The 27890-nt window shown below is 32.1% G+C and overlaps 1 protein-coding gene across 1 annotated transcript; it reads left to right on the top strand.

Moving 5' to 3' along the window:
• Positions 1–8424: 8424 nt before the first annotated feature.
• Positions 8425–27565, top strand: LOC112693335 (mucin-5AC-like). The gene is made up of 5 exons (XM_025568335.1): positions 8425–8531; positions 22748–22855; positions 22926–26764; positions 26824–26935; positions 27003–27565. The coding sequence occupies exons 2-5, from the start codon at positions 22795–22797 to the stop codon at positions 27146–27148; spliced, it is 4158 nt and encodes a 1385-aa protein (XP_025424120.1). The 5' UTR covers positions 8425–8531; positions 22748–22794; the 3' UTR covers positions 27149–27565.
• The last annotated feature ends 325 nt before the right edge of the window (positions 27566–27890 follow it).

The following is a 27890-nucleotide window of genomic DNA, read 5'->3' as shown; positions in this document are numbered from 1 at the left end:
GTACCCAATTTTGATTTTTGTTTTGACTATTTAGCTAAGTTAAAAAATGTTATTATGAATAGTTCTTAATTTACCTATTGTATTGAAATAAATAAATAAATAATAAATAATTAGTTGTAAGTTACCATACTGTAAATGTAAAACGTATTATAAGTTAAGTTAAACAAACAATGACGCTGCTGTTGAATTTAAAGTTAAATAATAAAAAATAAAAACGTTTAGTTAAAATTGAGATTTAAAATGAATTAGTTAAAAAAAACTTTATTGCATCAATTATCAATCGGTATGTTGGATATAACAAATACCTTAATCCCTATGAAGTGCGAGTGATAGACACGGAAAGAAAAGCATGGCTTGCAATCCTCTTAATTAAAGTTGAAATTAATTAAATCAAAAAATATTATCCATTTTCAACATAAAAAATTACATTTTTTTAACATAATTTCATATTAACATAAGTTATTATAATTGGAAAACTTCTTTAAAATGCCAACTTTTTAAAAAACTTCAAAGTAAAAAATACCACACGGTTATCCACTTAAAGTCATTATCTGAGCGATCTGGAGCATCCGAGTTGGGTTCCGAGTACTAGGGGCTAATCACAGGTAGTGTACTAGTTGGGTCCCAGATTTTTCGGCGGTCATCAAAACCGTACATTTGCCGTCATAACCGCACATTTTACATCGTTCAATACAATTATATAATATAATTATAGCCATATTAAAAAATTAAAAAATATTAAAAATTTTAAAATCATTATATAATATAAATAAAAATGAATGGAAAAGAAACTAAAAAACAAAAAAAAACTATAAAAAACATTTTTAACCACACCTATGATCTAAATAGATAATAAACAGTCCTCAGTCTTTTAAAATAGGAAGGAAAATGTAAGTAAATGTAGTACTTACCAAAAAATATTCAGGAACTAATTTATACTTAAAATAATTTAGAACACAACTAGTGAAGTATCTATAAAAATCCGGGACCCAACTAGTGTAATACCCATGAAACTCCAGGACCCAATTCGGATGCAGTCGAGCGATCTACCTGTCAGTCTTTAAAGGAAATACTTTAATGAATTAGCTTTACACAAATTATAATAACAAACAAATCTAAAACAAATCCACACGTACATACTTTCATTTCAGTAGCAATACTTTTATCTATAATAAATAAAATGAATAATTATGAAACCATTTTGATTAGTTAAAATTAAATTAATAACATTATAATTTTTATGTTCTTCTATTAACTTGGTCATTAGTTATCAAGCAGGAGAAATCATTCGTAATGATTCACTACAAATTTTGTAGTACATTATAATTACGCTAATAGTACATTTAAATATAGAAATCAAAACAATATTTTTCTCTTTTGGGAGTCAAGAACTTTTGGATAAACATTGTGCCTGACATTTTTGAGTGGTATTAATTATTATTACATTTTTTATCACGCTTTCATAGTAAATAATAATTAAAATTGTATTTTTATTTTTAATTCAGATGAATATAAAAGGAATTTTGACTTACATCAATTTATCGATGAAAATGTATTCTTAAATATTTAAATTTTATTGGCAATATCAGTAATAATTTATATTGTTAATACAAAGGGATGTTCATAATTTTGTTAACAATTTGATATGGAAAAACAGTATCTTGTTATTCTTATTAATTATTTCCAAATATTAAAATAATATTCGAGTCACACTTGAAAGCCGACAGTAAACGAATAACGTTAACACTGTCCATATTTTGGTATTATTATTATTATTCATTGTTGCGGTTAATTCGATTTCGATGCATTCATTTTCATGCGCATGAGGTGTGCAGGGTGTACTTTACTTATTCACAAATATAACATTTAAAGTTAAAATATATAACGCAATACTATAACAATTTAATATACAAATAAATTGTATAAAATTAGTTGTACATGTATATTAATAATTATTTTTAATATATTACCTAGCAAATACAAACAGGTACTTAACGAACAAAAGTTTAGAACTACAAAATTCAATTTACATCAAATATTATTACTTTTCATAATGAGCATAACAGTTTTTAATATATAATAATCATTTGAAACTTATTTTTTAATCATTATAATAAAGTAGAATTAATTTTTTTCTATCCTAGTTGTAGTGAAACAAGGAACCCCTAGTAAAATGTGAATAGTTCCTGCACACACGCGTACATATGCATGCACTATAATAATATTCGTTTAACCGTTCGAAAAATAATGTTTCAAATAACGTGTATAATAATATTCTCACACCGCGCATCAATGCAACAGTAAAATCAAAACTAATTCCGTGTCTTGGAAATCATTATTTCGCCGATCGATGGTTTAAAAATTAACCATGTCTGATTATTATTGTCAAGAGCTGAACACAGAGTCCGCCTTAAGACACGTCAAAAGCAGTACGTAAGTCGATTTCCAGACGAACTGTAAGCAATAAAATATAATTGCGCAACTTCAATGGGTTTTTAATTAATTTTCAGCTATAAGACCAATTGGCAGACGAACAACCGATTTCTGCGATCAATGCACATGGAATGTAATGATTTCGGCTGATCACAGATCATCACCCGCAGTTGTGTTTTCAATGTCCTTCTATTCATTATAATATTATTATTCAAATAGAGATGACCGAACCCGTTAATTAATTATTATGTACGCGAGACATCATATTCGTAGTGTCCGTTTCGGTTGTTCGATCAATGTATCCCTCATCATTAATAATATAAATTGCTTATCGCTGTCAACTAAATTACCTAAAACTTTGAAAAATGTCTTATATTCCGTGGTCGAACGAGTGTTCTCTTGTGTTAATCGTAATATCTTTGTACAAAAAATATACAGATACCAAAATTTACAAATTTTATCAACTAAAACTAAACATTATATAACTTTGTTTTTTTTCTAACGAAGCATTGTTATGTTACGAATTATTTTTAAATAGGTACTTGAAATTTAAGCAAAGTCGGTTTTTAAGTGATTTTTCACTTATTATTCACATTTTAATTGTAAAATATTATAGAAATAGGAAGTAAAATATGTTTGCGAGGTTTTAATAATTTTCTGGAATGAAGATTTTAATATATTCACATATGCAATAATAATATTACGCACTTAACACTTATAAAAATAACGTCATCGCTTTGAATATCTTACCACTAGTATATATTGTTATTTGATACCTACGTTTTATTAGTTAAATTACTTGTATTAAATTTCTAAGTATATAAATAAATTGTGTTATTTGTAAATAAATATATAAATATTAATTATTAGTAGTTAGTTTCACTAAATGTAGTGTTTAAATTATTATTTTATTTTTTATTTGCTTTTGTTAATGTGATATTATTATAAAATCAACAAAAATCTACTAATATAATTTAAACAATGCACATAAGATAATCAATGTACGGCAGGTATACTTAAATGTCTGTGGTCGTAAATAGTTCATTAATTTAATATTAGTTATTTATTTTTTTTTTTTTGATGATGATATAATTCGTTATTTAACTACGAGAGGTTGTTGTTAAAGTTCTCTGATAACGATATAATCATTTAAATATAATAAATCAATGACGTACACCCAATACACGTATAGAATATTGTCAAGAGTAAATGTTACTGCAATTTAAATCAATGCGATTATGAAGTAATCGTCAAGCTCCCCGTTTTAAAACAGTGCGCCCTCGTGGAACACGTTATGAGAATAAAAATAAAACCATTAACGCATCCCGGACACGGTATTGACAATATTATTAGTGTGTATGTCACGTGTTCTAAGTGCTGCGAGCAAAATCTATCTAGAATATTCGTTCGTTAAATATGTCAATGTTAGGGAATTGCATTATTTTGCCGGTCGATTATGTATTATTATCAGTGGTGTAAACTTGTCAGTTGTTTAATGACTTCTGGACACGTAAACGATTATGAGTCGCTTATTACAATCAACTAACGACCGCTACTGCTGCTATAATTAATAAAATTAAAAAACAAAAAAAGTCCCAAAATTGTTTTTTGATAACATCGCACGTCCTCGTTGTCGGATTCGTCATCGTCGTTGTATATCCTGGATCGCGCATCCGTCTGTTGTAATTATTACTATTGTTATTATAATTGTTATTAAAATTATTATTATTATTACTATTTGTATTCACGTTTTTGGCTGCAATTTGTTAGTATTTTTTTTTCATTTTTAATCGCTATATTGGAAGTTTATTTAAATTGCACACATTCCTCTGACGTAGATAATAATACTCGTGATATTGATATGACGTCACCTCCATAGATTCCTCGGTAATTTACGAGTTGGCTGGACCGGCAGTGACCCATGTAAATCATTTACGACCTTACGAGTAGGTATATAATAACATTAACCACCACAATGAATCGTTTCTATATACCTGCGTATAATAATATGATTTTAGCGTCTGCGGACAGAGAAGCAAGCACATATTTCCTACCGATAACTTTTTCTTACGTAAATATTATCATCTCTTTTTGAACACCATATTCAGATTTTCGCGTGTATGATTATTATTCGCACATTAGATAGTAATATTTTTAATGGAAATATTTTTGAACGATAGACTGTTTGAAATTAATATTTTTAAAATTAATTTGTACGAAAAAACTATACTATCCACCGAATAATTAAATATTTCGAAAGTGGATTTACAAAAAATTCATGACGTGGAAACAATCAATATACTAATGTCCGCCTTAAAACCTATAATAAAAGAAAAACTATGGTTTACTGTAATAGAAAAAATGTATAACCAACTAATAGTATTAAATAACTACAAACTCACGAATACATAAATGCAATTCATTTATACTAATGAGGTTCAAACGAATTTATGTTCAAAATATACGTGAGTACTCCGATTGCTATCAAAATTCATATAATAAACAAATAACTATGCAAATGCCGAATATATGGGAAAATTACACTCGTACCTGCAGTGTTCTTGCATCTTTATTACATTACACTTTATTGTACACGTTCCGCGGTTTTTGTGGTGCACCGATAAACACACTTGAACTTGAGAATTTTAAGCGTTCATCCGAGTTTATATATGACGAACGATATATATTGTGATATTGAGTAACCACGAAAAGATTTTCATGAACACTATGAACACGAAAAAAACGCAATACGAAAAATGAAAGAAAAAATCTCACAAAACCAAATCGCAACGTTTTGTTTTTATTAGGTATACACTCGTATTATCACCGTCGGACGTATTATATTCCCGTTATTCCATATTTTCATCCACTTGCGTTCGGGTACAAGGACAATGTACTGCGTTTTCCGTTGAAAATACGAATTATACTATATTTTAAAACCGCGTAGTAAACTGAAACTTGAAAACAGATTTAAAAACATGAATCGTAAAAAACGTTAACTAATATCGAGATGAGAAAAATACAAAGGACTAAAAATTCAATATAATTTTGCTTCAAACGAGAATCGTGGGCCACAAATCATCGTGTTTGTACGTGTTATATTAAATACTTTATAATATTTGTAATAGCTTATTATTCAAACGAGACTTGCCAAGTACTGACAGTAAACAATTTTTACGAGTATTTTCCGCGAGCAAATCTACTGTAAATAGAAACATCATCTCAGCAAAATTGTTAGAATCGAAAAAAAGATCGGTTAGATCATCATTTCGATTAGGTCAACGGATGAAAATAGAATTCCATTTAATTTTTCCTCGGCAAATCTTAATAATGAATGTTATAACCAGTTTTTAGTAGTGATCGTTGATGCGTCCACGTTGATCCTCCGCGTCCGTGTTGGATGTAACACTCAGGAATCGTCGGGCGAAAATTCAAGACCCGAACATTTCATTAATGGGTAATAGTCGCAGGCGTGTTTTAATATTAAAGTATAATAGTAGTATTATAAGCCATGAAAAAAATAAAATGTAATTGTGTTTTTTCTAACTTATATATAAAAATAAAAAATATAAAAAAAATCATCCCAGTCTTCAAGGTCAATAGGTTAATGTGAAGTGAGTAACTACTGGTTTGAAATATATTTTATTCTACAAATCTATAAGGAAATAAAGATATACGTCGGAATTTAGGGGACAAGAAATAATTGTTATTATATTCTTACTTCGTATTTTAATTTTTTACGACATATAATTACAAAATAAAAATGACTAACGTTTCCATTAATATTTATTAATTTTATGCCATAAAAATTTTAAGCTTACCAATACATGAGTATTATATATCATATCGATATGATACGAATTCTAAACCAACATATTTATTATACCTATCAACCGATTGTTATTAAAACACAGTGTTTTGATATATACTAAACTTATACAACCATGCATAAACCTATAATAACATTTTGTAAACAATATTATTGAACTATACGTGTGTCATCATAGGTACGTCTTTCACAGTAATATTTGTCTTTCAATGTTTTACGAATAGAAAAAAGTATCGTCGAAAAACGATAATCACTTTAATAAAATTTTATCTCGTGTTACTGTCTCTATTTCGTAAACTACTAATGCTATATCTATCTAGGGCGTTAGGTGAATTTCGTCCCTGTTGTAATTTAATTATAATTATATTGTAACTATTCAATTATTCGTCAATACTTTATGTAAAAAAAAATTAAAATTATAGAAGTGTATTATGTATTTTTAACAGAGAAAAATGTATACGAAACGACTTGAACGTATTCGAATCTAGTTAATAATTTATTATTATATTCAATAATTATTCTCGAATATAATTTTATTTTTCGACAATTTGACGGAATTTTCTTTATCCATTACTTCATATTTTTATATATGTTTCAGAATAACTAATTTTTAAAACATCAATTCAGTTTTAAATATTTAGATGTTTAGCAATAAATAAATTATTTAATATATAGTGAAATGCCTCACAACTGTTGGTTTTCCAATTTGTCGTTGGTGCAAATTCAGCCCAGAGATTTAAAGTTGTATTGCTTGGAATAATTATAGGGGAATGCAATTCATCTACTTGAAAAAAAAATATCCGGGTCGCAATTCACCTAGTGGTGCATTGACAATTTTTAACCCATTTTTTAACATTTTTTTTTTTTTTTTAATTAACCCACTATAATTTGCGTGTATCTATGATTTAGCCTTTGAATTATATTATACAAAATAATAAATCGATTGGTGTGTACTGCAATGTTAATCAACACACAATGAAGGCTAAATATACTTTTTTAAATAAGGATTATATGTTGGAACAGTATAGTACAACAATAATTATATTTAATATTACTGTTTTACGCATAACAAATTAACATTTCTTTGTTAGTTTAAAATATAGAAGACATCGAACCTGAACACTGTTTTCCATATGGTTACATTTGAACAATCTTAACCTCAACCTGAATCTTGTTAGTTGTAGAATATTCCAACACTTTAATTGTTTTATTAATTTGTTAAATTTCAATAATATTCGTACGTACCCTCAAAATAAAGAATAGACGATAAATTCACCAACGATCATGCTGGTTTTTTTAATGGCATTATTAATGCTAAATTATGCAAATGTAAATGAATATTATAAAACGTTCCAAATGGATACGTACTAGTATAAATACTATATTATGATCAAAATTAAAATTAATCACATTAATTTAGTATATCACAATTACCTATAAGGTGTGTAAAATAAATTAAATATACTTATTAAAATAAATATTTCTGTTATTCATGACGTATGCTATACGTGTTGTTTAATATTTATTTTATTCATCCCAGTAAAAAATATAAAGCATAGTATTATTCAATTTTCGGATAGGCATTAAATCGTAAACACATGAATTCGTGTGTTATTTTATTGTAAATTATTAAACCCGTGTTAATCAGTATTGGAAATAATAAAATATTGTCAATGAAGATTTACAACTAAAGTGCAATGTAATTAATATATTTCAGTGGTAAACCATACGTTTGTTTTACATGTAAATACTAAATACGGCCAATTTTACAACGCAAATAATGTTTTCTAACTGCACACTTAGCTAATAAGTCGATGCATTTTTAACAGAAAAGTTCTACACCACACCGGGTACAGGTACTTTACAATTTCAGTTACAAAAATAAAAATGGTTTGTTTTAGAAACGTTTTTTCCGTTATAATGTATGCATGCCGTCAGGGAAATAATACACCTACGAAATATTTAGTAGTTGATCAAACGACTCGAAAACCCAAAACGGCTTATCAAATCGAGTGACGATGACCAGGACTTTTGGCGAAGGGAAGGGGCCAACGTTACGGCAGCGTCTGGCGGTCGTCATGGGAACGGTGATTGGGTGCCGGCAACGATCTGAGGCGATGGGTTTTTAGGAGGAAGGATCTCGCGGCTATTTGTAGGGCGCCGAATGGATCGCGTTGCGAATTCAGTCGTTGCGGCGCTGAACGAGTGATACTATTCTTGCCGACGGTGACCTCAGCAGTCGTGCGTTAACACGTTCGAAATTTCGCGGGTAAGTGAAAAACTTTGATCTTTAATAACTTGAACATTTTGCATTATTCTAAACTAATACGCGGCTATGGTTTACAAATATTCAAAGTTAATTGGTATTGTGTTAGCTATATTAAGCGCTCGAAATTTTTTTTTTAACAATTATAAAATAATATTCAAGGGATTGATAAATGTGCGAAAAAAAAATCAATAGTAATTTTTGGAAATATTGTACAAATAAAATGTTTATTTTAATTTTAGAAACTATTTGAACATAAATCTTCGTCCCTTTCGATGGTAAATAATTTAATTCAACAATTTTACTCGTACAGTAAATTAAAAATAATTAACTAAAACAAATGCGTTTCAACTATTAAAACAGTTTTATTAAAAATCAAATTAAAGTTCATTGGTGACTTTAATAAATCAATAATATTTTTATTCATTTTTTTTTTCATTTATAAGATAAGAATCTTAAAAAAGTATACGTCAAATATTTATGAGAATATGATTGTAGAATAAGAAAACTACTAATATAATTAATCAAAAATTAAAAAAAAACATTCAATTTCAACAAGATCGTTAGTTATATTCTTCAGATGGGGATTTTTAAACTGATGATATTCTCACTCAAGGTAATCGAATACAATTCATCGTATGTACAATATTCATATTTATTTAATTTCATATTGACACCACTAAATTATATTTAATATTTTGTAATTAAATTGATCATTAGTGTTTAGATATATATATATATATATATATATATTTATTTATTTATTTATTTATTTATTTATACATGTGTATATGTACATATGTACCAGTGTTTATTCTAATACTAATACGAGTATAACAAAATGAAAACTAAAAAAATTAAGATCTATCCCATTCGATCTTTAGATGCAGTTTTTTAAACTACATAACGATTTACAATTACGTATGCACAGGAATACCGTAGATATAACTCGTACAGTTCACGAAAAACGTTCGTTATGTTATATGTTTGTGTGCTGTAAAAGTATTGACATTTTTACATGTAAAACGCTTTGAAAGAAAATAGTAGTAAGTCTGTCATGTAAACATTTTTAGATTATTAGCACGTCCTACGAAATAGTATATTTTCAATTGACTGATAATATTTACGTATATATATATATATATATATATGTTTATGGTATTATTTTATCATGTGTTCGAATAAAACACGTAGTTTGAAAATATAATTCACTTAAACCTCATTGCGATCATTACAACTCGTTAGCTATTATATGTATATCTAACAGATGTATTTTTAATATTTAGAATATTATAGTTTCCTCGGTCATTTTATGTGTTTTCCAACTATATTTTTTATATAATTTAAAGTATTTATACCACATTTCGCAACATTATTGCTTAGCAAATTACTTTTTTACTTTTTTGGCGAAGCAAGTTATAAGATTTAAAAAAAAAACATCGAACCAGTTGCTAATTATTATCAAGGGGTATTTTAATTTGTAGTAGATTACTATATTTATCTAGAACTTAAACATGATAGTACCTTTATGATGTCACAACAATATAGGTACTGCAAAAATAAAAATAAAACTTTAATATAATAAACATTAATACAATAATAAACTTTAAATTATAATAGTTACGAAAATATAAACATTTTTCATAGATCCTAATTAATGAATTAACAAATTAACGAATTTCTAATAAAACATGAACTATTGGCCGAAATAATAATAACGTTTAAAAAAAATAATATCACTGCGATGCGTGTACCTACAACTGTTGTTGGTGAGGTTCATGAAAAAAGTATAATATATATCAGTCATTCAAATAATAAAGGAATCGGGAATTTGATTACAATTGAAACAATTGTACTCGTAATTTATAATATGTTATTATACTACTCGTTTTTGTATGCGTTATATTCGAATAAAATACTATCCGCAGCGTACTATACGGTTACATGTTATCCCAATGCCATTAAATAACATAATAATATCATACAAGGTTTGGTGTAGAAAGACGAACACGTTAATTATAGTTGCTATACTTCGGCATCCTGATTCCCGTTTTTGTGAAGCAGATAACAATATCTGTTTCTGTTTACGTTATTATTTCCACGTCGTTGTAGAATTATTATTATTATACTTGTATCCTTTCGACGCAGCTTGTCGATGTACTCGTTGATAGGAATTTAATGTTTTACAATTTATTTGCATTATGATTTATTTAATTATCTGACGTTTATATTATATTATATTATAATATAAAATATTACAACTAATGTACACACGTCAAGCACGCGCGTGCGCGTTCGCTAGGAAATAGGTGTACATTTTCACTAGACGTACACCGTCGTGATCGAGCAACGTAATTTATTACAGCTTACATTTTTCAACGTAATTCAATACACTGAACATTTGTCAATCGACAAAATCCCACGATTTCGATATAAATGGTCTAATATTTTTAGCTTGGGGTTTTTTAATTTTCCTCTTTTTCGCGTTTACAAAAATGTGATTTTATAATTTATGCTCAATTCGTTGTTTTGCGATTAATTTTCCTGGTTATTTTACAATAAAAAATAGGTGATCATACATATTTTATTCAAAGGGTATTGAACAATTAAACTAAGAAATATCAATGCGTTTTTTGTGTTGTGGAAATAAAAACTAAAATAAAATTTGGTATTAAACATTTATAAAAATTAGTCAATACATAGACCACATAGTAAATACATTGATTAAACATACAATATATATTATACATACAGTATGTTTAATCAATGGTAAAGATATCGTTATTCTTATTTTATACTTATCTTACAGATACCGGGATATAATTAATTTACATTACTCAAAAATAACATCCCCATATATTCTCCCTCGTCAATTTTCAAGCCGTTCAAAATATTTAACAGAGTATTTTTTGAGATTTCAAATTCACTTTTTCTTATAACCTTTTCGGATTATTTGCGATTTTTCACGGCGTTTAAGTCTAAATCGCTATATAAATAAGTAACGATAATTCATCAATGAAGAACGATAACAATATATATATTATTATTATTGTATATATTTTATTGCTATTGTTAATATATTATATCCCGCGTGAAAACACTCTTAAGTGATGGTGGCGAAGATGCGCACGCGGATCGTGTCCGCCGGGTGTTTACAAAACGTGACCGCGGCCGTGGCTGGCAAGGCTGACCCGTCTGTAACCACTAACCGGTAGCCGTGGCTCGTTGTCCGTCGTCGTCGTATTATTACAATACAATATTATAATGTGCACAATAAACTGTAGGTAACAATAACATTTAACTATAACAATTTCATACATAATTCGTACGGCATCTGTTAAGTTCCGATCGTGTCCAATGTTACTCGTCTATATGTATAGGTACCCTCATTGTTTGACGGAAATACGTATGTATACCAACGGAGACATTTCTAGGACTTGAGCCCTGTAAACGTCTAAATTTTTCCTTAAGCATTCACTACTAATCCAGGCTACTTTGTTAATACCATATTTAGCTATAAATGTATAAGCTTCACGTAATTATAATATGCTACTGGAGCATTCCGCGAAGTTAATAGTATTACAATATTATATTACACTTCTAGGGATAACATGATTGTTTCAAAAATCATATTTTATACTTAAGGCCGTTCTGAGTGATTATATTCTGTTTCACAAATCCATAGTTTGTAGAGTTATAAAACGAAGTGTCTAAAGTTGTTACCGGTCATCGTCCCTTATATCGCATTTTATATGGAACAATTCCTGTAACAATTTATCGTTTGTATGACCCAGCAACAGTGTACTACAGAATTGCACAATATATGACAGACTGTTTTTACTTATTCCGTATCTGGCACATTTAATCTAGCGCTTATCGATCTCAACTTCTTATATATTACTAGTGTCAAAAATATTAACACACACATACCCATACCTAATATATATTATTACGGGTCATCTCTACATAGATTAGAACTAGATAACTGATATTAATCAAAAACAGACACACGGATTTAAAAGAACGCATTCTTTGATACTTACACTTTAAAACAATAACTGTCATGATAAACGCTTCGAGGCTTCCGCCACCGAGACCTAGGTTAACGGGATCGAAAGCGTGGATTTTAAATTTCTGTCTGTCTCCCGGGCAACATGTGGACTTAGGATGCTAACCACTACCAACGTACCGATCGATTGGATTGAAGGATTTTAAAAACTTGAAATCGTCATTAAATTTATATGAGAACCTTATCACATTTTATAAGCATTAGCTTTATTAAAATTAACACGGTTAACAATTTCAAAACTTAATTGGGGAAAGAGGGAATAAAAAAAATCTCATTAACACGAATTCGGAAAAACGTGTTCTTCGATACGATCAAATGAACAAATTAATTGTTTTTCAAGATAAAAATCCGTGTAGAAAACGATTCGAGATGCCCGTCACCCGTTCAGAGAGAGGTTTAACGGTTCGAAGTGGTCGAAATGAGAAAAAAACACGAAGGGACTGCATCTCTTTACATTCGCACAATTCGTTTAGAGTTCAAACTGTTCATACGGTTTCGTCCGAAATCCACGTGTTGTAGTAGGTACAAGTACAAATGTTGTCGACACGAAGAGAAGCGATAAGAACGCGAGCACGTCCCTTCGCGTTTGCCTAGCATTACCGAGCCGTCGGTTATGTACGTACACGATCACACGGATATGCGAAAAACGTGTTCGCGCGGAAACTAGGTCTCTCGACGCACAATGCGAGACGTCCAAGTGCGCGCCTGGTCGGGGCCAACGGCACCGCCGTCTGGTTTTCGGGAAACCCGAATGCGCCGCCGAACGCGGGTTTCGCGCACGCGCGTACGTATGCAAATTCGCACGGCGTGCGGTTGATAGTCCCCGCGCGTACCGTTAACCGGAACGCGGACCCACGGGCGGCCGAATAGCCGCCGCCGTCATCGTTCGTTTCGCGGCTGTCCAGGACGAAACACCACCGAGTGCAGTTCTGCAATCTTACTCGTGCGATGTCCACCGTAGCCATTATTTTGACAGGCACGCTTAAGCGATTTTACACAAGTTTCCACGTAACCTGGCGTCTGTTCGTTTTGTTTTTCATTTGCTCATTCGATCGTCGACAAAAATGACATCCCGAAAAATACTGCTGGCTGAAAGCGCTGATTCGATTTTCGAATAAATATCTGATCTAATTTATAACAGTACCTTGTCAGTGAAAATGTTACAGAACGAATAAACATAAATGTGTAACAGTAAATATTTAAATAAACATTCATGTTGAGACCCTTTCCCAACTTCTGCCTAACATTTTTGAACCTTTGACCTATTTTTGTGATCTGGGTGTCTAGAATTCTAGGATTTTAAATAACTTCCTATGCGAAAACAATGGCAACTATTCCTTCGGACAGAACCAATGCGGAAGACATTTTGACAGCCATTAATCTCATAATATCAAACTATTTTGTTCTTTCAGCGATTATTGCGCGTATAGCACACTCACATGATACGTGACACTGGGTAGAACCAGTACATATAAATTACATACTATTATTAAAATTGCTGTAGGGTATCGCAAAAATGCAAATCGCTCTAACTGGGGTTATATCTTATAAATAGTCATAAACAGGGTTTGAATTTTATATCATTGAAAAGTGAAATATACACAATGATATCACCAAATAAAACTTTAAAGTATGCCCTAAAAATATCGAAAATAGCAACAAAAATAAATACCTAACCAAAAATTGTATTTATTTATAATTTTTTCTTTTGAATTAATATCTTTGATGTAATAGTACTAATTAATACATTTGTAAAAAAAAAGCTAAAATTACCTACTTCTATTAACAATTTAAAAAAAACTTGAGACAAAAATAAATGTGAGCCTATTGAAAATAGGGGCACCGAAAGTCACGTGTTAATGTAGGGCAGTTACCCCACATCAGACACATTTTTCTCTATTTCACTAGTTATAGTAAGAGTTATAGTCAGAAAATTTGAACGTCTATTAGCTTATATTACTGGATTTTGCCCTTATAATTTTAAGATAATCGGGTCCACTACGGTCACGTGTAAACTAGCATTTTTACTTCCCAGTTCCAGGAGTCATTCTTGACGTGCACTTCGAACGTAAATTTACAAACCGATTTATTTCGATTCAAATTAACAACCGTTTACACATGCATTTAACTCCACGAGTGCATTTATTCGAAACTAGGTAAAAGGCCATGTAATATTATATTAGAACACAACAAATTAAACCGTTTACCAGATCTACCATTTCACGATACAGATGAATGTGTGTGTGTGTGTGTGTGTGTGTGTGTGTGTGTGTGTGTGTTTTATGTTAATACGACTTGTGTTATATATAAAACTTACAGGCTAAAATATATTTTCGTGAATAAATATGTATCACAGGCTATTTGTAACAATGACGAACCATGTGTGTATGTGCGTGCGTATGTAGGTGTATTATTATGATAGTTAATAATCGTCGCACAAAGCGAAACAAAAATCGCGCGTCGTATGATTTGTCACAACACTTACAATCGAGTATGATGAATACACGAGAATGGGTTCGTTGACCAATTTATAATTTTGATCCTCTCAAAAAGGATACTCGTATATTTTACAATACATGGATGTCAAAATGCTTACACGTGTATAGGATTACCATATTTGATTAAGAGGTCGTCAGGACGTTCTAATAATTCTAAAATGGAGTGTATAAATATACTCAATTTTGTAATAAAAATAATAATTCTTTGTATTAGATAAACTATTTGTTTATTTATTTAGGTTACACAAAAAAAAAATATTTCGAATTTTTTACAGAATACTTTAATTTTTTTAACATATTTAACATATTTGTATAACTCTGCAAAAATCATGTTATAATTAACTTAACTCTATAAAATCAACCCTTAGTCTCTGGGAACAGCCGATTTCATTCATCAGTCCACTGGGCCGTCATTAACGAAAACACTCTTACTCATACGTTTAGTCATAGAAGTTTAAAAACATAATTTTTTTTTTCGATCACATATTCATAAGTAATAAAGCAAAAGGTGCGAAATTTGCAATGAACAGTTTCAATCAGGACATTTTAGTCTTTTGTCGGGACGTCAGGACGTAGATCTCAATAATGGTGAAAATCCCGATGTATCGTGACAGATGGCAACCCTACACGTGTAGTCTTTTCGAATTGTTCCCAACAAATTTGCATTGGAAACCAAAACGTGTAATACGGTTTTAAATTGAAATATATTATTGGTTAAATTTTTTTAGATTTTTTTAGATTACTAAAACCATCAACTCTTTGCTTGTCTTCAAATAAAACTTGTCAATTATTAGATGCATTGAACAAATAATCACTATCGTATATTTTATATAGTTCACAAGTATATACAACACTTAAATAACAAACCGATTACCTAAACAATACGAATTTACAGAAATAATATAAAATTAGTTCAACTATATGAAATATACACCTTTACATACAGACATTTTATCGTGAACACACAAATATCGGCGTCATCATATAATTAAATGTAATTTATTTATCTTGTAAACAATTCAATTAAATTAGTTTTGCAATAATAATATTATAATGTCGATGTTTTGAACTGGTAGTTTTTAGTTGAGAAATAAATTACTGAACTATTACTGAATATATTTTAATTCATGGATAATAGATGCATCTATTAACAGTTTCTATTCCTTTTAAACCATTGCATTTCAAATGAATTATCATTACTATAAAAATTATAGCCTATAGATAAGTGTACAAAATCAGTTTATTTACGTCTTGAATTAATAAAATAATTTTATCATACTATAAAGTATTTTTTAATTAAATCATACATTTAAAGTTTAGATACATATTATTTTCAAAATTCATATTTAATCATAATATTATTCAAAATTATAAATATAGTCAAAGCGTATACACACACGTGTAGCGGATTGTCAGTTAGCCAATAAAAGTAAAGAGAAAAACACAATATTTTATATAGTCTATGAATATTATATTATTTTAAATCGACACTACGAAGTAAGCTCATATTTCATTAAAACATTGTTTTGCAAAAAAAAAAAAAAAACGATGTGTTCTTGAATAATATAATAAAAATACACAGCACTGTTAAAAGCATATAATTTAACTACGTTGTATGGAAATAACAACCGATAAAAATCAACTTTGTTACTTTATTTATTCAACGAGATTTTAATCGTTGTATATTATTGTTTATACATTTGATTACAGTAGCGACTAAATGTATAATATAATACACTTAGTGCGGATACTTTATATCTTATTGAATTCGCGGTTCTGGAGGTCTTAAGGTTAACGTTAAGTACAAAATAAAAAACTAGTATGTATTGAGCTATTAACGCGGCTAGAAGAAGGTGGTTGTTTATTATTATTGCGTGCTACTGGTCCTACCACCGAACAAACCGTTATTGCCCTGATGAGCTCATAATTTTAATCTTATACGATTATCGGAAAAAGTACTGCGCTCCATGGTAAATCTAAAATGTTCAAAACGTAAAACCTGTTTTAAAATAATTATTAGTTGAATCATCGAATAATAATGATAAATATTGCAAACATTTTGAAAAATCGTGCGCTTCAAAGCAAATGTCTACAGTTACAGTTACAGTGCCCTAGTAATTACGATCGTAGATCTCATGAAAAACACATTGCCACGAAAATGATAAAAATAAAAAAAAAGACGACTGAACGATAATAATACAATTATCACGAATTAACGAGTTGAAACACAAGGTCAGTGTGTTAAAATGTAAAACTATTTATTTTTAACCGAATAATCGTATGTTATGCGACTAAATTTGAAGAAGTCCCTCTTGTAGTCACATGCATTGTTCGAAATCCATTTGTTAACTTTTTAAAAATTGAAACGAAGATCTCAACAACAGTTTTTTCTTTATTTTTTCTATTTTATTTTTCCCCGACCACAAACCGCATTTAACGAGTTTAATTCGGAGTAAAACTAGTTTAACAAATTTAAAAAAAATAAAAATAAAATAAAAAAATACTTGTTAGTCCATTTATGCGATACACATGACGTATAAATATTATTAAATTAAAAAAAGTCACACATAATCACTAGCAATTAAGAGATTCACTGGGTATAGATTTTTTTCTACATTTTTACTACTTTTTATCCGGTGCGCACAAATGCATCTAATCGATTATCATAAATTATACGTATTCACTTTTGGAAACAATTAATAATTTATTCATATGATAACGGACTCTCGCCGTACACACAAGTCTAGGTGGTATTGATTTACACGAAAGATCTCCTAATAGCATGCATTCCGATTTCCGTGAACGGCCACGATCACGTCAAATTAAAGCACTATAAATCGCTATAACTTACATAGTACTATGTAAAACACGCGACATGGAATACGGATGAAACCTGATGAACGCTAAGGATTAAGAATGCATCAATTAGACGAGGAAACGGAAAAAAAAAAATATTGCGTACGCAATGCCGACCGAAAAAATAACCACCACTATTGTTGCCAATCAATTGGTTCGCGCACTCGGTGGATTGTTACAGTCGTAAACGTTCGGCAAATCGTTTCGATCTTATGATAATATGATAATCGAGAGACGGACACTCTTTACGCTAACTACGCTAATATCCGTCTGCCGACGTTGTTTTTCAGTTCTCCGTTCGCCGCACATTTAAAAATCAACCGACGGCTTCGATTATTATTATTTTCTGGTCGAAAAAGAACAAATCACGCGTTCGCAAAACACATCATGACGTACATACATCTGTTCGCGTACACGTTTCGCCAGCTGCGATTGAAAGACACTTATGATGTGCTACGGGAAAGGGTTTCGCTTTGAATCGAGTTTTCGATCACTCCCGCACGGACGAGCGGACCCAAAAAATATGCAATCCCATCTGGGAACTGTTAGAATCTGTTGTCCATGATCTGCTGTCGTGCATATATTTTATCGTAGCAGTAACCGTCTTCGACCAAACTTGACACCGATTTTTTGGGTGATCTCGAGGCGACTGAAACTGCCGTGCAACATCACAGCGAAACGCTTACGAACGCAATACGCGCAATACGTAAACTCGCACAGGTGCGTATTCACACGTTCACGTACGTCTCCTTAAGGTGCGTAGACCAAAACACACTTACAAACAAGTCGTACAACAATAACAGCAGTACGTATGAATTCGTTCGAGCGCGGGTCTACAACCTCATTAACCGGTGCCGGCGGCCGATCCGTTTGCTTTTTCGCCGCACAATAATGTTATGCGCGCACCGGCCGTTAGGTTATGTGTACATACTGGCGGCGATTTTCCCGAAAATGTCATTCACTCGCCGCCACGGCGATTAATATCCGTTTTGCGTTGCGCCAAAGGATCGCGACGACGTAATGCGATAATAATATTATACGATTTCCCATACCGCGGTGTTCAAGTAAAGCGTGCGGTCGTCATCCGTCGGCGAACGACCGGCTTTCAATGTCAATGTCGCGATGAACCCGCACGGCGAAACAGCGTTCGTCTCCAGGCATAGCCTCGGAGACATCGAAATACTAGTGCGTACCACAACGGCTAATAATTACTCGTATTCGACTGAAACGCGCGTATAATGATACGACAAACGAACGTTACGTTCAATCGTCTTCCGGTTGCTTCGACTCGTACTCACGCACCGAGTCCTCGCCGTGTTTATATACCTACTCGCATTGCTGTAACAGCGCAGTTTTGTTCGATTGGTAGTAGAGTCCGATCGATGATGATCAATTCCAATTGGTTTCGCGTCGCTTGCCATATTCCTTATCGTTATATTCGTGTTCACTAGTTTTTCGTTTTTCTTATAATACACCTCTTGCTTTCAAATCCGATTTAGATTATTTCGAAAATATAATTATTTGTTTCCTGTATTTCAACACGATACAGCATGGGTAAACGTGCTTCAATATATTTCACAGTAAAAATTATACTAACAATCACAGATGAAAGACACTTCAAAATTAAAAGCAATTCCATTTTTCAGTAAAACTTATTTTCATACTGGCAGTGAAAAAATACGAGCGGTTTTATTTTCTGTTTTAAATATAGGAGATTAGTAAATGGATTTCTACCGGAATGAAACGCGTTATAAACGTCCGAAAAGTTCAGGAAATAGAACACGATGTACCCAATCGATCGATGAGCGCGAGCAGAGATTTCAACACCGAGACGTTCGGAAATAACGTCTTTGTTCACGATTTCAACTTCGTCTACCGTTTCAGCACTGCCTTGACTTACTCGAAGTGATTTTTATCAATGGATTTCCCATCTTTGTGATTAGTAGCGGAATACACAACCATTGAGATCTTGATAGCATTCGACTTTAAACCCCTTATACGATTTAATGGACATTATCAAACACATTTAAGTATATAAGTATATAAAAAAAATTGCGATTTTTATTCACGCAGATAATACGCGAAATAGTATTGGTTTTATTAATTAAAATCTTTCAATCTCAAGTGCTCAGAGCGAGAAAAATATTATTAAGTATTTTCCACCAACAATTCGTTATAAGTTCGTTAAAATTCTACGACCATAACACATATACTCAGCGGCGTAATTTCAATTTTTTTTGAAGTAGAGCAGTCGGCATGCTCTTAATAAATTGCCGATCCGGCGGTTCATTTTACCAAAGCGCCGATTAACTTTAAGGGAGTAGACATCAAACCAGTTCAAAAATATCATTATTTGTACTTAATACATAAGTACCGGTATAGTGCACGTCTTTTTTTTTCGATTCACAACATGTTAATGGCTATATAAAAGACGTATTTATACTTCGATGACTTTGGAATAGCTAAACTTTAGAACTGTGGTAAAGACATGAGTTTCCTTCCCCCCCCCCCCCAATCAAATGACGACACTGCATAAGCTCACACACTTGTTTGGAAAATCCTTATCATAACTCTACACACAGACAAATAAGTGATAACAACCATCTGCGTGCGTGTAGCAATTAATTGAATCATTGTCTATTGCTTCCTCTTCGTGCAGAAAGGAGTAACATCATAAATATAATATAGCAATTCGAAGAGCTGAAAACGCACAGCTAGACCTTGATCACGACGCGCGTGTCCAATCCTTGAACCTGGATCATCATCATCCTTATTATATTTGCTACAATGTCATCGCGTCATCCGCACACCATTTAAGTTTTCACATGAATCCGAACGACGTCCATGACATCATCGTTACATGCCGTTCACGAGCTATTGACACACAAAAACAATACGCACGTACCCGTTTACATATTGTACATGCACATCGACAGCGTTTACGTGTGTGTAAGCAAACGTGACTTTGATTGCAAAATAATAATAAGCAGTATCAGTTAAATTTCGACTCCGAAGAACTAATATAAATAGCCCAACATTATTCGTGTTTGTAATTTTTAATTATTGCTTCGCATATATCATATGTATATTATATTAACCGATAATTGTTTTGAATAAGAGATTCATACGGAAATAGACACGTTTCCCATTGCTACGTTAATTTGCACAGAAAAAACGTATGTATTCGTTTCGCAATCATTGTACTGCAAACACAATTAACTCGATTTATCTACCTTTTGACTGCACATCGTATTCAGTTACTAATATTTTTCAATCGACTATATCAATATTGTATTGCACTTAGGTACGTTTGATGTATCTATGTTCAAAATCTTAACGGAGTTTTTATAACTGTTACATGATAACTAGATTCCCATTACTGTATTATCGAGTACATTAGATTCATAAAATATCTCAATAGTCTTTTTCCCGGATGTTTTGTTTTTAATTTTTAATATTTTTCATTGTTATAGAAATGTACCTACGTTGTAGTATCGATCTATATATTTTATGTACGTGTATCATAATATCTGAATACAGATTACATTTAACGCGTACATATATGTGCGACACTTTTGAATCTTCCTTTCTTTCCTTTCGAAAACGGTATTGTCGAACAAATGAAACCAGTATTGTTTACAACGGTAACAACACATATTGTGTGACTCATACTACTTAGCCCGATGGCGCTACGTCCGATTTGCATAGTCATTTCGGTCAACGGCCAACCATGACCTCCTCTCTTCGACCTCATAAAACACGATCTGGTCGTACGAAATATCATGCCCACCTCCCCCAGCTTTATACTTTCTCGTCCACTTCCGTGTTAATTTCTTATATTCATACCTACACATGTTTATTATAATTGATAAAAACTTATTTTATATTCAAACACCGTATGCCTCCGCTATCTAACATATTTGATAATAACAAAACACATTTTCAGATACACATCGACAGTGTGCTAAATATTATTTTACGGACGTATTTAGAATGTAGTTATTTTTAAGAATCTACTGAATTTTAATTTTTTTTATTTATTACAAACAATAATATTATTATTGTTAACAACATGAATGATGCTACCAGTACGGATCGGTTATCAAATAGATTTACTATTTTAATATTGTGCAATTGATCAAACAAATTTGTAAAAAAGTGATGTGAAAACTTGGGTGTGTTTATACATGTGCGATTTAAAAATAATTTTTATACAAAATACAATTTTTTAAAAAAAACTACTAGGTATCGGACACCGTTGATAATATCACTATATGCGTGTACCTCCTAAATTATTATGTTTGTAAATCAAATGTTACGTTATGAAGTTCTAAGTAAATAACAAACAGTTGCGGTTGGTCTGCTACTCAATCAGATATTCGTACACGAGACATAGTCCCGCGATCGCAATATCGATTAATGAATATGTATAGTTCTATAGAATAATCTGATAACTGTTATTTATCATACCACAACTACCGGTTCACATAGGATCGGCGATTAATTTAATGCGTGTCGTTTATCACCAATCTATGCGATTTTCATTTCGAGTTATGTTCCCTTTACATGGAGATTCGCATATTTCTACGGGCCCGACCGGTTTGTGGTTCCGTTATTTTAGAGTATTGCGTACATACACTGTATTATTTTCATACAGTTAAACATTTGTAACTGCATCTCATAGTTTTCAGTGACATGTAATACTAGACAATATTTTACAGCTGGAATAGCTTTCCGGTCATTGCATCCTTTAGAGTGTTCACATTCGTTTTTATTTATTACTATTTTGTTTTCAGGAATATATTAGATTAGATTATAACCACGTGACGAGTCATCTGCAATCATGACGGGTTCGATGAGCCGCATCATCGTGTTAGCATGCATGATTTACCAATGTACCAGTGGTATGTTTTAATATTTTTTAGTATAGGTACAAGTATTAACCAAATTTATTTTTCGTATTATTTATTATAGGCGTAAATAGTAGAGAATCAAAAGCTAATACAAATCCCACACAAGAAACGTTTAACTGTCAATCAGAAGGTTTCCATCCTGACCCTTTAGATTGTACGGCATTTTACAGATGTGTCGACTTTGGAGCTGGCACATACTACACCAAGTTTAAGTTCCAATGTTCTCCAGGAACTGTTTTTGATCCAGAAAACTCTGTATGTGTACACCCTTCCTCTTCTAATAGAGAAGAATGTAGAAACTTACAATTAAGTAACCCCGAACCAGAACCCAGCCCAGAGGAATCCAATTCATGGAATACACCAACTAACAGTGCTCCAAATCAATTGAGCCCTAGTAAACCAAATAATTCAGGTTATGGTTCAAACATTCCTGAATATTCAAACCAGCCTTCTTCAAATTATGATTATGGACGCCCTCAAACTGGGTATCAATCCCCACAATCCGCATACGTTCAACCACAACCACAACCAAGTTACCAACCAGCTCCATACAACCCACCCCAAACAAATTCTCCTCCAAATTATTACCCACCTCAACAATCAGGATTCATACAACCTCCGTCGCAACCAAGTTACATCCAACGACCGCCTCAATCTAGCTACATCCCAGCTTCATCACAACCGACACAAAATCCAAACTATAACCAATCCCCACAATCTGGTTATGTACAACCAAACGTCCAGCCAGCACAACAGGCCAATTATAATTACCCCCCTCAATCAGGTTACATAGAACCTAGTCAACAACCAAGCTATAATCAACAACCTAATTATAACCAACAACCACAATCAAACTACGTACAACCTCAAGTAGTTGCAACATCACAGCCCAACTATAATCAACCACAATCGACTTATTCACCTCCTGTTCAACCAGGAGATGGCTATAATCAACCGTCTTCGTCAGAAATACCCGAAAATGAAATTGATAATGAAATACATAATCAACCAGAAATTACTAATACTAATGGACCTAATTGTGTATCTGAAGGATTCCATCCATATAGTGGTGATTGCAGCAAAAAATTTATAAGATGTGTTGACAAAGGTGATGGGACTTTCATAAAATATGAATTTGAATGCGGCGAAGGAACTGTATGGGATAGCAGTCAAAATACATGTAACCATGCTAACCAAGTTAACTGTGGTACGACGACGTCAGCTACACCTTCCACCATACAATCGGATTCTACCGTAGCACAACAAATAACTACATCTAACCAATGGTCTAGTTCAGCATCTTCCAGTTCTAGTATGACATCAAGCTCAAGTTCAAGTTCCAGTAGTTCATCGAGTGGTCAATCCTCTTCTACATCCATCATTGCTGGACAAACAAACGGAGGAAACAACCAACAAACTGCATCTCAAGGTTCTTTTTCGACTGGTCAAAATACTGCAACAACAGCAGCCATGAATCAATTTACGAACCAGGCAGCAAGTACAAATCAAGAGGCTACAAACTCTGCTTCTAGTCAAACTTCTAGTACTGGATCAAACCAACAAGCAACCAGTGCCGGATCTAACCAACAAACAACTAGTGCCGGATCTAACCAACAAACTACCAATGCTGGATCAAATCAACAAACTACTAGTTCTGGATTAAATCAACAAACTACTAGTTCTGGATTAAATCAACAAACAACTAGTGCTGGATCGAACCAACAAACAAGTGCTGGGGCTAATCAACAAACAACTAGTGCTGGATCTAACCAACAAACAACTAGTGCAGAGTCAAATCAACAAACTACTAATGCTGGATCAAATCAACAAACTACTAGTTCTGGATTAAATCAACAAACAACTAGTGCAGGGTCTAATCAACAAACTAATTCTGGATCATCTCAACAAACTAATGCTGGTTCAAATCAACAAACATCTAGTAGTGGATCTAATAATCAACAAACGAATAACTCTGGAAATAAACCAACTTCACCAATGCAGTCTACATTAAAACCAACTACACCTATTTCTACGACAAAAAAACCTACAACATCAACCACTCCAAAATCTACTACTCCAAAACCAACCACTCAAAAACCAACCACCCAACAACCAACCACTCAAAAGCCAACCACTCAAAAACCAACTACTCAAAAACCAGTTAGCTCAAGTACCACACAAAAAGTCACTACAACGACTACCACATCAAAACCTACAACCAAAAAACCAGCACAACCATCTTCAACTTCTAAACCAACAACTCAAGCGACTACAAAACCAACAATAATCACAACTAATAAACCTGATACTACAAAACCAATTTCAAAGCCAACTACAACCATCAAACCGTTAAATCAGCAACCCCCCAAAAAACCAGCAACGACTTATGCTCCCCCTGTTACAACTTCATCGGTCCCTACCTATCAAACACAATCACCTTCTACAACAGACACTTGTACGGCAGAAGGATTTTTCCCTGATTCTAAAGACTGTAACAAATTTTATAGATGTGTTGGAAATGGAAACAGCTTTACCAAGTATAACTTTAATTGTGGCCCAGGAACTGTTTGGGACCATGTTAATAATGTATGTAATCACCCGTGGGCAGTGGATAGAGATTGCTCGAAATCGTCTTCGTCGTCTACACCTGGATACCATACAACAGAATCTACTGAATCTAGCAGTTTTGAAAGTTCTACGTCAAGCCAAACTAGTAATCCAGAAATATCCACTACATCTTCCGTAATTCCGTCTTCGGAAACCACAATTAGTAGTAGTCAAACTACTCAGACCCAAACTTCGTCATCAACTTCTAGTCAAGAAACGTCATCGTCCACGAATACGGGGTCAACGTCTCAAACGTCTACAAATAATACGACTGCTCCTTGTTCTACTTCACCAAAACCCCCAAGTAAAATAGTATGTAAAGAAAGTGGATTTTTCCCTCATCCAGATGATTGCAAAAAGTTCTATAGATGTGCCGACTGGGACGGTGATAAAGGTGAACGGTTTTCTGTGTATCACTTCGATTGTCCTCAAGGAACCATTTTTGATCCTAGTTTAAGTGTATGTAACCACGAAGCTTCTGTATACCCTCCAAGAGATTGTTCAGGATCAAGCTCTCCACAAACCAGCACAAGTGAAGCTAGTACTACTGCTTCTCAGACTACAGTGACAGAAGTTACAACGAACGTAGAAACTAATCCTTCGGTAACAACTGTAGGCCCAACTGAGACAACAGGACCTTCTGATACTAGTTCACCAGAAACTAATCCGACAACAAATTTACCTGAAACCGAATCTACTACACCTAGTCAACCAGGAACTGATTCGACCACGGCTAATCCAGCTGAGACTACACCCAGTCAAACAGAAACGAATCCTTCCACAAACAGTCCTACGGAAACCAATCCACCAACTACAAATCCAACGGAAACAAATCCACCAACAACTAACCCATCAGAAACCAACCCACCGACAACGAGCCCAACAGAAACCAATCCACCAACTACAAATCCGTCGGAAACTAATTCACCTACAACTAACCCATCAGAGACTAATCCACCAACGACGAACCCGACAGAAATAACTGAACCTACCACCGATCCTACAACAATATCACCTGAAACAACAAATTCTACTGAAAAATGTCCTACCTTGGAACCTGATCAAATACATTTAGTGTGTCCGACAAGCTTTAAAAGGCATCCAAAAAATTGTAACCTTTTCTATCAATGTACTATAGCAGATAACAATGATATGAAGATTTTAGTTCTTGCGTGCTCGAATGGTACGTACTATGACCAAAAGAAGATTCAATGTTTACCACCAGATGAAGCGGAGTCGTGTCCATTAAATAACGAAGGCCGGTCAGAGCCAATCGAAGATATACTACCTACTGTAAGTTATTATATGTACTAAAGGTAAACAAAAATAATTTGTTTTTTTCTATTTCACAGGTTCAGATTCAACCTTACCAGAAATTATGTCCATCTGAAGGAACGTTCGGCTCTCCAAACAATTGTCAAACTTTTGTCAAGTGCACCAGGAATGCTAGGGGAATTCTCAAGGGTAAATTAAAATTATACATTTTGTAAAAAAATTCCGCTCATATACATATTATGAATTTTTATTTTAGGTGAAATGTATCAATGTCCTGAAGGTCAGAGCTATTGGGAAAAATCTAAAAAATGTGAGAAAAATGATAAAATTCCGATCTGTAACAAACTCGGCCCCAAGATAAATTTACAAACAAGTCTAGCACCTGTTATTGCTGATTCATAAAGTATAAATTAACTAACCAATATTTTAAATAATAATATTCAGCTCAACCGAAATACATGTTAATATAAGATTCTAGTAATAGTTAACTTAAAAGTAAATATTAATTTAATTTATAATAATTAATTTTAGTTAAAAATTTGTATTAATTTTGAAAAATGTTTCAAAGATTATCCTAGACAATCAAATGAACGATTGATTTATTAAGCTTAGATTGTGAGGATATGAATTAATATCAAACTGGGTATTTCTGAAATACCAAGTGTTAGATTTGAGTAACTATTTTATCTGTTTCTATGAATCATTAATAAAATATAGAGTTGAAGAACTTTATATGGTGTGCACTTAACTTAAAAAATAATGTGCCATAGTAGAGAACATTTTTTGATTTAAGTTGCATTAATTTTTGAAACATTTTTTAAATATTACAAATGAAATACATATAAGTTATATATTTAATTTTAAAACAATAATGTGATTATTTTTAATTTTTTATAATCTTATTTGTAAATTTTGTATATACATTTTTTATGTAAAACAAAAATATAAAAATTATTGAAAGCTTACAATATTGTTTATTTATAATACCAATAACTACCATTTTCTTTCCAGATGGAAATATTAAATAGGCATATGTTTTTATTTATTTCGACGGTAGTATTCACTTTAAAAAATAATAGAAGTTAATATAATACAAATTTACCAGTTTATTAGCTTAGAATATTTACTAGTATCTGCACAAACT

The sequence above is a fragment of the Sipha flava genome, unplaced genomic scaffold (assembly GCF_003268045.1).
Source record: "Sipha flava isolate LNK unplaced genomic scaffold, YSA_version1 85_pilon_pilon, whole genome shotgun sequence".
NCBI classification, from domain to species: Eukaryota; Metazoa; Arthropoda; class Insecta; order Hemiptera; family Aphididae; genus Sipha; species Sipha flava.
Note: the sequence above shows the minus strand (reverse complement) of the source record. Positions and strands in the feature narration are given on the sequence as shown.

Coding starts and splice junctions, on each gene's coding strand:
- LOC112693335 (XM_025568335.1), top strand. CDS start 22,795: ATGACGGGTTCGATGAGCCGCATCATCGTGTTAGCATGCATGATTTAC. Junction 22,856..22,925: donor GATTTACCAATGTACCAGTG/GTATGTTTTAAT, acceptor TATTTATTATAG/GCGTAAATAGTAGAGAATCA. Junction 26,936..27,002: donor TGCTAGGGGAATTCTCAAGG/GTAAATTAAAAT, acceptor TTTTTATTTTAG/GTGAAATGTATCAATGTCCT.